The sequence below is a fragment of the Ursus maritimus genome, unplaced genomic scaffold, assembly GCF_017311325.1.
Source record: "Ursus maritimus isolate PB19 unplaced genomic scaffold, ASM1731132v1 scaffold_10, whole genome shotgun sequence".
NCBI classification, from domain to species: Eukaryota; Metazoa; Chordata; class Mammalia; order Carnivora; family Ursidae; genus Ursus; species Ursus maritimus.
In genome coordinates, this window is record NW_024423344.1 from 67,323,106 (window position 1) to 67,334,347 (window position 11,242).

At 48.8% G+C, this 11,242-nt stretch overlaps 1 protein-coding gene across 1 annotated transcript in view; it reads right to left on the reverse strand.

Moving 5' to 3' along the window:
* STK24 (serine/threonine kinase 24) overlaps positions 1-7,983 on the reverse strand; it is a 114,748-nt gene extending 106,765 nt beyond the window's left edge. The window contains exon 1 of the mRNA XM_040624008.1: positions 7,796-7,983. Within this exon, the coding sequence (XP_040479942.1) occupies positions 7,796-7,837 (42 nt within the window). The 5' untranslated portion in view covers positions 7,838-7,983. The remainder of the gene's footprint in view (positions 1-7,795) is intronic.
* Positions 7,984-11,242: the final 3,259 nt, after the last annotated feature.

Genomic DNA, 11,242 nt, shown 5'->3' on the forward strand with positions numbered 1-11,242 from the left:
AAATATGAGAGGACATTCAAGGGTGTCCTCTAGCATTTGAACTAAAGACCATGACCAACAAGACGGAAGAAAGGACCTTGGAGGAAGAGAATCTTTTCTGAAGGAAGAAAACATAACTGCAATTAACATACTCAGAGATAAGAGCAAATATTTCAACTGAAACAATAAAAGAGCATTCAGAGAACCAAAAGAGATCTTAGAACCAAAAGAGCTCTTATTTAATTAAAAAAAAGCAGAAATACTCAGAAGAGCTGGAAGAAAAAACTGAGACTGTCTTCCAGAAAACTACGTAAAAAGGACAAAGACGACCAGTCCTCACTAGAAGGTCCAACATCCAAACAATAATTTCAGAAAGAGAGAACACAGAAAATGCCTGAGCTGCCTGATTAGAAGGGCTTACTGACCACCTATCACAAAAAACAGACCCGCATCACAACATGTCATTGGGAAAACTGAGGTCATGAAGAAAAAAAGCAGATCCTATGAGGTTCAGGAAGAGCCAAGCGGCTCGCACACACAGAACCCAGCGCTGGCGCGGCACTACAGCCCTCGCCGGCAACAGCGAAAGCAAAACACACCGGAGGAGTGCCTTCAAACTCCTGGAGGAAAGTAATTTCCGCCTTGTGACTATATCCCATGCCAAAATATTAATCGAGAGGAAAAGAAATGTTCAGATATCCATGACCTCAAAAAACCTATCTCCCATGTACCTCGGTCACAGGAAGGCACTGGAAGAAAGGTTTCACCAACACAACCGTGCAAACCCAGACAGACAACGCCGGAGATACAGAAAGACGGGTCCAGAGCAGCACGAGGGGCCCACGGTTGAGGGCAAAAGGAGACAGAGGCTGTGAGCAGAGCACCAAGCGCGGAAGACCACCGGTCCACACAGGAGAGGCTCAGAAGGCTCACAGGAAGACTTCTCCAGAAAGGTGACATGGATCGCCTGTCTGCTCTCCCTGAACTTCAGAAAAGATTTCAACAACTTGTGTGAGTTTTGGTTGAATAAGCTATAAATATTTCTACAGACTAAACGTCTGTGTCCTCCCAAAATTCCTACATTGAGACCCAATCCCTATGGAATTGGTATTACGAGGTGACGCCTGGAGCCCCTGGGATTGGGACAAGTGTCCTTAGAGAGCCTAGAGGGCTCCCTGACCCCTCTGCCGTGTAGCAGACCGTCCATGACCCAGGAAGAGTACCCTCAGCAGACACAGAATCTTCCAGAGCCTTGATCTTGCCAGACTCCAGAACTGTGAGAAATAAATATTTACTGTTTAAGCTACCCAGTCTATGTATGGTATGTTGTTATAGCAGCCCAACATAAGGCAATTACATTATTTAAAAAAAAATTTTTCAGAGAAGATTTGAAAAGTTATCCCGGTTTGCTAATGGCTGGGCTAGGCCCAGGCATTACAGTCCCACTAATGTCCACACTAACGCAACCAAAGTCACAATGTGACTATGCTGGGGAGTCGGAAGAGAGGGACATGAGCCCGAAGGAGGCAAGAACTAAACCCTCCTCTTCAGAGTCCAAAGTCCACAGATAATGCCTGAAACTAGAAAAAAAGTAGCAGCAATTTTTTAATGTTCTTTATAAACAAAGTGAAAATAACAACAATCAGCTAAGAGAGATCAAAGGGGCTGCCTTTGGGGAGGAAGAATGGGAGGCAAGGGGCAAGTCCCTGCTATCCTTCCAAACAAACCTTATAAGGCCATATGACTCTTTAAATCATGTGTTCACCCTTTTAAATAAGAACTAAACAAAAATCCTAAATAATTAAAAATAAAACAAAGAATCTGGACCTATAGAGTCATTTCAAATCTCAGGGCCTAAAAACCTTTTTAAAAATAGGAAGAAGCTTAAAATAATAGGAAGATAAACACCCGCTACATATTTCATAAGCACAAATATAAAACTCAAAGCGTTCCCACAATTTATTCAAATACCAGAGGGCGCTGCACAGATAAGGTTCCTTGTACTGACCATGAACCCTCAAGAAAACATAACAACCCTCAAGAAAACATAATGGAAGGTCTCTAAAGTCAACACTGCTGTTCCCAGGGGTATGCGCATAAGGGTGCCTTTGTAATCCACAATCTGGGGTGTTTGTATACTTTGTAGCAAGCAAAGGTACATCTTGTTTTATTTTTCTTAATCTGAACCTTGGAAACCAGGGAGCCATTTAGGATTAGGAAACTCCATACTCACTCCAGGAGCCAGGTGTTGTATTAGCCATGTTTATCTTTTTCCCAAAGCACTTGGCACTAGGAGTTTTAAACATATTGTACCGCAAAAACATGAATTAAGGGAAATGACTGGTCCAAGGACAGCAGTTGACCCTAAACAGGCACGGAGGGATAACAGAGTGCAACCTCTATTTCCTGCACTCGCTCCTGCTACAAGGTTCCATGAATGATAACAATGCTGAGCTAATGCATAAAAAAAGCCACAGAAGGGTTGGCTGGGTGTGGTCCGCTTCCTGCAGGTACCGAACGCCCCAGCAGGCAACTCTGAATCACTGGGAGATGGCTCCCAGACAGAGCGCCAAGCGGCGTGTTTCTCAAGAGGTCCTCTGACTCCTTGACCCTGGCCTCCGCGTGTCTGTAAAAAATACTCTAGAAAGAAGCAGTAACTGCCAACAGGCCATTTCTTAGGTTACTCCTCAAACTACATCTTGTACCAAGGTCCTAGAAATACCATTCAACTGCGAAGCAATGTCCACGTGCATGAAGCAAGCGAAAGCAGCGCCGCGCGTTCGAACGGCGCAAAGGGGAGCACAAAGTTACATCACACACAGGAACGAGAAAGCAAGGATGGCTGCCACTTGCCCATAACGACTCCGAGGGGACACCGTGCTATGTTAGCAGCCTAGAAAAATCTAACCTGACCAATTTCTACTTGAAGGTCATTTGGGAACGTTCCCATAAGCTGGGATTACAACCAAAATGTCTTAGACTCCTCCAAGTTATTTTTAATTTTTAAAAATCTTCTAACAACACTGCCCCCCCCAAAATACACTTTTAAGCAAAACAAATTATTAACACTGTTAAATTTGGGTGATAGAGGAAAAGAGGGAATATGGAGTATTGAAATGGAAATTTAAAAAACATACTTAGTCAATTAACAGTAACAGAAATCCATGCCTTTATATTCCTTATTACTCTTAGCGTAGAACGGCAAAAAGGGTGAAAAGCAGAGGAGATGGGAACCGTAAAAAAAGACTATTAAATGTTCACGGAGGTTCAAATTACCAATGGTTGAAGTCAATCTTGCTAAAACGTCCACCTTGAGGGGGGCGCCTGGCTGGTTCGGTCGGTGGAGCGTGCAACTCTTGATATCGGGGTTGTGAGCTGGAGCCCCACGTGGGGTGGACGTTAGTTGAGAATAAAAAATTTAAAAAAAGAAAAAAGTCCACCTTGACTATCCTGCTGACACCTGAACCCCCAACCACTCAGTCTTGTCTGCCCCTACTCTCACCAGCCTGGGGTTCCCCTCACTGCCTTCCAAGTGGCAGCCAGCAAGCCCCAGAATCCAGCTCCTTCCACCAGCAGCAGGGAAGCAGGGCTCCTCAGGTTCAGGACACTCGGCACTACCCTACTGCAGCCAGAGTGCTGGGCCCCCTCCCCCAACCCCTCCGCTGCCTCTCCAGCTCTGGGGTCCAGCTAGACCAAGTGAACCCGCTTTCCAACCCCACACCTTTGTCTGTGCACTTCAGTCACTGGAACCTTTGTAGGCAGACCACCCAGATCAGCTCTAGCTAGGCTGCTGACTTGCCAAGCACATGGCCAAAGGAGGGTCTCACCCACCCCCAAGGTCCTGAAACCACACTCCAGCAATGTGCTGCGTGAATGCAGGCTCCCCATCTCTTCCAATGTTCTAAGACCCTGGACCCCATTCCACACTAAAGCATTTCCCTCAAGGTGCCTTCAGAACCTCAATCTCACAAATAAATACCCTGAACGTCCATACACCAGAACATGCCAACTTTCCCCCAGGGCACAGATGGCAACAGGCTGAACATGGAGAGGCCTCTCCCATGGAAACAGGAAAAAAAACTATGGCAATGTGACACTAACAAGAAAAAAAGATGCAAGAGCACTGAAGCCACAATTAAATGCAGCTGTCCTTCTGTTTTCCTTCATTCCCAGATTTTCAAGTGCACACAGGTTTCCCCAGGGTAAGCAAGAGCACTTGAGGAAAGCTCCCGACATGCCCGAACTGTTCATGTCCTTCTCGCTCTCCCAACTTAAAGGGGCCTTCTCAGCAAAGTTTAGTCTCTCCAACCAATTAGAACAATGGAGAGGGAGAGAGGGGGGCAGGATGACTTACCAAGTAGGAGCCAAGTTTTCCAGCTATTCCTGCAAACCGTCTGTACTTTCAAATAGGAAAATATCCTAAATTAACGACATCCTCAAAACATGCTAAGTAACTCAGCTGTCCTACACATGTGACATACCTAATTCAGTATTTTTCAAACTTGGGTCAAATCAGTCAGCTGTGAAATCAATTTAGTGTTGCAACCAGCTTTTTTTTTTTAATAAAATACATCACACAACAGCAGAACAATCCACAAGCAGTGAGGATGAGGACCGTCTCCGGAAACTTTTGTTTCAGATCTTGTTGTAAAATATACTTACGCGGGTCACAAACCAAAAAAGCTTGGAAGCTTAGATGTGACTAATAAAAATCTGCAAGAGAAACTTATAAACCAAAATCTAATTCTTTTTAAATTACAATTTAAGCAAACTAAAAGCTGGCCAGTGTTCCTACCGCCAACTGAAGCTTGCTTTTCTTCAAATCTGAATTAAACTGAAACGACAAATGTTCAAGGACATGGAGTACATACATCCACAAATCAACCTAATTTCTTTATGTCTATTTGTAGTTACTACATTCAGTTCATGATTTTTTATTTTCTCCCCTATGCTAATAGAAAACTGGGATGTGGGAGGTAAAAAAAGAAAGGCCCCTGGCAACCTTCACTAAACATTTATTACAAATATTAACTCATTCGGGTGTACAGTCCTCCACCCCTCATCCAGCACCTGGCACGTAAGTGCTCAGTAACGCTCCTGACTGAATAAAATAAGTCTCATAACCCTAATTTCTCATTATTTCCTCTGCAAACCCGAACTGGAATGAAAAAAACCTTTAATGTTTGCAACAGTTAATAATAAAACAATACAGGAAAGTTCTGGTTTCAAATCACACACTCGCCAGCTAATACACTCCCTCTCCTTGGTCAGTTCAACTAGTCTCTGTTGGCTTCCACATCTGGAAGACAGCATAAATAACACCTATGCCTCCAGAGCCACCAATAAAAATCTAGAGGCATAAAAATGATTTGCGAGACAACAAAAAATGGTGTTTATACTAAAATGTCCTTTCAGGCTTACTTTTTAAGTATCTTTGATACTTAAATTCAGGCTGCCTGAACTCACTCTGCTGTCTCTGAAATTTTTAACCCAACTCCTTATAAGCCCTGTTCAGAAGATGAGAGAGGAGGGAAAAAAAAAAAAAAGGCGGGGGATGGGAGATATCAGGACATGGCACAGGAGGGTTAGCACGTCTCTCTTGTTTTATCCTAGAGAAGAGTCAAAAGCAGGTGTGCCTCTCTTTAACCTACAACAGCTTTGAGAAAAGCCTCCCGGGGCAGTAACAACTGCTAATGCAAAGTAGAAAACTAAGTGTGCTTGTTGTTTTTCTTCTTGGGAGAAGAGAGGAAAGGAATGTTCTTCCCCAAACAGCACACTAAACATGATTACACAGTTTGTAGATGGACTTAAAGACAGAAGTGGTCAAAGCCACCTTTTACACCCCTCCCCGCAAAACTGTGACAGCTGAAAATCTGGTGGTCTCAACCAAACAAAAACAGTTACCTTGAAATGGAAACTTACCTTCTCTTCCCAAGATTTTGGCCCACCCTCTTCACACACACACACACACACACACACACACACACACACACGAGGACAAAAAAATATTGAGAACAGACACCACCACCGGGTGACCATCTGATACTGACTTCAGAGCACCAGCCAATAGGACTTTCAGTACCTCTTCAAACTGATTCCCTTTCCACAAAGGCCTTCTACCTCCACCGTAAACTCAAGAGAGGCATCTGTACTAGATTACAACCTGATTAACACGGTATAAGTCAGTCTAAAGGAAATACTGATAAAAAAAAAAATGTCTTCAACTCAAGAGGTCCTTCTTGCTCTACTGCTCAGGAATCATTTTTCACCCAGTTCACCGTGCCTTCCTGCCTCTCCATTCAAACCAAAGAGAAGCAGGAACTTTAGGAAATACCAAGAAACCACATCTGATTTTTACCTAGCAGTCAGCAGAAGCTTAGGTTTTAAATGTGTTTAGTTTAAAAGCTCTTTAAATGAGATTCAAGGGCAGTTTTCTTCAAGTACACTCAAGATATTAACTTTTACTGTTTCTCCTTTAAAAAAAAAAAAACCCTCAGGATAAAATGCTGGTAGCTTTGTGTTCCTATTTTTCTAGATTTCAAACCTGAATAATGAAGCCCAGCTTTTTATGGCTTAAAAAAGGGGTGGGGGGGAATGATCTGCCACGGAAGACGGGCAGATTCAAGTCTCAACCCCTACGACGGCCAGGTCCCAACACTGAACTTCTCAACCCTAAAGGGCAAGGGAAGAAGAAAAGAATGAGCTCGCTGATGTCTGTAAAATAACAATCCACTTGGATACCCTGATTGTTTTTTTAAAGCTCTTTATGTTCACTCGCTAAACTAAACTGGCACAGCAAAACTTTAAAGACATACTCTAACTGTATCATGAGATTTTAATCCTAATTATTTTGACACCATTTGTGCGCTTACAAATATGACAAATTAATCAGAGCCAAGTGGTTTTGTTTTCCAAAGGGCTAAAAAACAGTTCCCAAAGGCGAAAAAACTTTAATGCTAGCACGCACATTTGAAATCAACTCCCCCCCACCACCACCACCACCAAAAGTCACTGGTAAGCCAAGATGCCACAAAGTATCAACGGAGAGGTTTACTGGGAAGAAACTCGTCTGGATTCAATCAAGTGTCCAAGTGAAAGCCCAGTGTCCCGAGATCGGGCGGGTCAGCCTCGGCTCGGGACACTGGAGTACATGCTGTCCGACTGATTCCTCCTTCCAGAAGGTTTACACGCTCGCACTTTCCCCTCAATTGGCACCAGAAGGAAAGGCGCGGAGCAAATGCGCTGGAAGTGGGGCTGGCGGTTACACCTTCCCTCACCCCGCCCTGCCTCCTCCGCCCGGCCGGGCCCAGGACGAGTCGGGGCGCGCCCGGGGCTCCCCTCCGGCCTCGCAACTTTATCGCCTGCTCGCGGGGGAACCGGGCCTCCACCGCCCCCCGCACGCACGCAGGGCCCAGAGAACGGGTCGGGGCCTCCAAGGGCATTCCCCCCCCATCACTTCTCCCGGGGACCGGGCCGGCGCCGGGCCTGCAGCTCGGCAGGCGTCGTGCGGAGAGGGCGGCGGGGAGGGCGAGGCGGCCGGCTCCCCCACAGCCCTGCCAGACCACCGCGGCTCCCGGCCGGCGAGGGCGCCTCCAGGCCGCGGCCCCCACATCCCTGCACCCACCCCCCACCCCTAGTCCTCGAGCCCCCGGCCGCGGCGCCGGGCAGGGGCGCCCTGGGGGCTGGAGCTCCTCGCAGGAGGCCGGCGCGACCCCGGAAGGGGCAGCGTGGGGGGCCGTGTTTACACCGCCAAGTTCCCCGCTTCCGCCCCGGCCGGCGCATCCCTCCCTCCCCTCGCGGCCCGGCTGCTGCTTACCTGCATGCCGGGCAGGCCCGACTGCACCGGGGAGTGAGCCATGGCGGTCAGGACGGCCACTTCCTGGGACGGGACGGCCGGGCCGCGGCGATCCGCGCGGGCGACGAGGCCCGCGGGCCGCGCGCAGCCCTGGGGCGGCGGGGGCGGCCGGCCAAGCCCGAGTCCGGCTTCGGCGCGGCCGGTCGGAGTCTGAGGCCACTCCAGCCCCGGCGGGTCCCGGGCCCGGCGGCGGGCTCAGAGGCGGGCAGCGGGCCGCGTCTCCATGCACCGCGCCGGGAAGGAGCTGCGAGGGGCGCGGAGACTCGCCGCGAGCTGCCGCTACCGCCGCCGCCGCTGCTCGGCTAGAGCCGGGCGGCCTGGGCCCGCGCGCGCTGGCCGCCTGAAGCCGGAGTGGGCGCGCACAGCCCGCGGAGCCCGCGAGTGCCGAGCCCAGCGCGCCCCGCCCCGGCCCGGCCCCCGCGCCCGCCCCCGCGGCCCGGCCGGGGACCCCGCCCCGCGCTTCCGGGAGGGGGAGGAGGCTCGCGGCCGCACGGCGCCCTAGGCCGCAGCCGCCTGCGCCGCCGCCTGCCGGGCGGGCGGGGGTCCTGGCGGGGGTCCGAGCGCCTCCCGTGGGCTGCGTCCCCCTGCTCCCAGCCGGCCGAGTGGAGCCGGGAGGAGGCCAGCTCACGAGTGCGGGGAGGGGGGCCTCAGCCGCGGCGCCCGGCGTGGGGAGGAGGGGACTGAGTCGGAGCTGGGGGTTGGCCGTGCCCAACCCCCCGATCTCGCCACCACCACCCCCGCACTCTCGGCCCGGGTCCGGCGCACAGGGGGCCCGGGCGGCGAGGGAGCGGTGAGTGCCAGCTCTGAACTCTGCCATCTTCTACCCTGTCCAAGCAAGCCCACCCCGCTCCATCTGTCCCCAGGGAAATGGGCTCCAGACGAGCGCCCCGAGGGCAGAGTCTGGGGAGGGGAGACCTCGGGAAGGAGAGTGCCCAGAGGGTCCTCGGTCTGTGGTCGGTTCAAAACTACCAGGGCGGAGCTTCTTCGGTGTCTGGGTGAAGTTTCCAACCAACCCTAGGAGGAAACCGGGAGGGGAGAGGTCGAGAGCTGTTAATTCCCAGTGTTTTTGCTGCTAGAAAACAGCCCCACTTGGAAGGCTAGGCACTGATACGTAGCTAAGTAGTGAGGGCACTGCACCCCACCATCTCCGGGCTCCAGACCCAGGCGGCAGCGTCCACCCAGAAGAAAGGGGAAAATGGGGGCGGGGAGGAGGGTGGGCAAGGCGGAAGGGAAGACAATCGAAGGAAACCGTGTCTAGACTTATCCCCGGCCCTCTCTCGGCCTCTCTTTTCGGCTGCCCGCAAAAGCTCCAAGCCCCCCCCCCCCCCGGGGACCGGTACTGCCTCTACTTTTTAGACACCCCTTCTCCGACTACAGCGAAAGAAGCTCCAGAAAGTATTTCACTTGACGGTGACAGTGGCAGCCACTGGCTGATGTGCTGCAGGTCGGGTTGTTGGGACCAGGCAGTCATTCGGGCTGCACGAGGTTGGACCTACAGAACGTGAGTCCCCAGAGATCGTGAACAATTGGAGGAAACTCTAAAAGTCCTCCAGCGACGTAAGGGGTGTTTATACTCGGGGGGTCACTGTATCCTGAGAATTTCTGTTCCCTCTGGTGCTTTGGATCAGACGAAGAGTGAGGTGCTAAAATTAATCCCCACTTTCCCTCTGGAAATGTGCATGTTCTTCCTCCAAGTCCCGGATGCCTTCAGATATCTTAATGGTTGTCGCTGACACAGTATCTGCGCTGAGTGGTGAAGCCCTGCCTCCCCCAGGTACTGTGAAGAGAATGTGGCAAATACAGAGTTAAAAAAAGCATGAACCCTGATACCTAAGAGCTTACCATCTTGTGTAAGTTTTGTGTACCTAATAAATGGGTACATAAAGAAATGACCAGCAAAACAACAGCATGCATCTTTAAAATGTTCATAATCTTCAACCGGAAATGTCTGCTTGCAGTAACACAACCTAAGGTTAGAACAAAGAAGCACTCAAGAATGGATACAAAAAGATGCAAACTAGGAACAGATTAAAAATTTAACAGAGCTTAAGTAAATGATAGTATGTTTATACAGTGAGTACTATGTAGTCATTAAAAATGATGATGTATTACAAGATTCAGTAACACGGAAAAGTATTTTCATTATACATTGTTAAGGAGGAAAACACAGTGTACAAAACAAATGTATAGCCTGATCTCAAGCTACTTCCTATGTATGAAGTGATATTTAAATGTATCATTTACATATCTATATAATGTTATATGTGTATGCATAACCAGAGAAAAACCTGGGAGTATATACACCAAGATTTAGCAGTGGCCATCCCTGGAATTAAAGATGATTTTTTTTCGGTCTATAATCAACCCTAAAACTCTGCAGGGTTGGCAGTCAGGGGCAATTAACAGGGCAGCAAGATAAGGAGGAAGAAACAGGACAAGTGGACAGAAATGTTTGGGCACTGATCGGAGGCATTACCATTGGAAACTCATGGGGCCCACATTGCATGAGCTTATTTCCAACAAATAAGCCATGGGGGGGGGGGTGGCCTTGGACCATAATAATCTTGTAGAAAAAGTAACCAGAATCCCACTTCATATCCAGAAGCTAGTGAGGCTAAGAACATGTAGATTATAATGGGATACAACTTATCTGGAAACAGTGACTTGCATTCATTAGCTGGTCTCTTTCCCTATTCATTTTCCCTGTTATTTTCCCTGTTTATCTCCTCACTATGACTGAACTTCATTTCCTCCTTTGACCATATTTATAACCACTGAGCACAATTCTCCTTGAGAGAGAAGAAAGAAGCAAAATAGGAGTTCCGGGTCCCACTCAGTCATATACAGACATTACCCGGTATTCCCAGGGCAGTGGCCCTCTCCCTTTGTTTCAACAGAGCAGATGATTGACACAGCCTGAGCCCAGGATGAGATCCTGCCCAATTGCTCATTGCCTCCATTCATCCGTTAACACATTTTCGAATGCCAGCTCCATGTCAGACATCTGGTTCAGTATTGGGTCCATAAACACTGGCACTCCTCAGGTGCCTCTTCTCCCATCTAGAAAAATGATCTCCCAGGATCCTAACTTCAGAATTTTACTGTAACACGATTGATTAAAGTGGCAACAGCTCTAATTTCCACTAAGGAAAGAAGCGGATTATCCTCTCATTCTCTTCCTCTTGTCACTTCCTCTCCACCCTGAACATATAATTACAAGAGATCATATACTATTATAATTTCAGAAGGAGAGATTTTGAGGGTCTCCATAGAGATTATGCATTTGCTGGTCTCCATGGAGATCCTTACTAACCCATGGAATTATTTTCATCCCCTGGCCCTCTTTGTCTTTTGTATTGACTTAAGGATAACAATTGGGCAATGAATTGTGCTCTGACACATATTCAG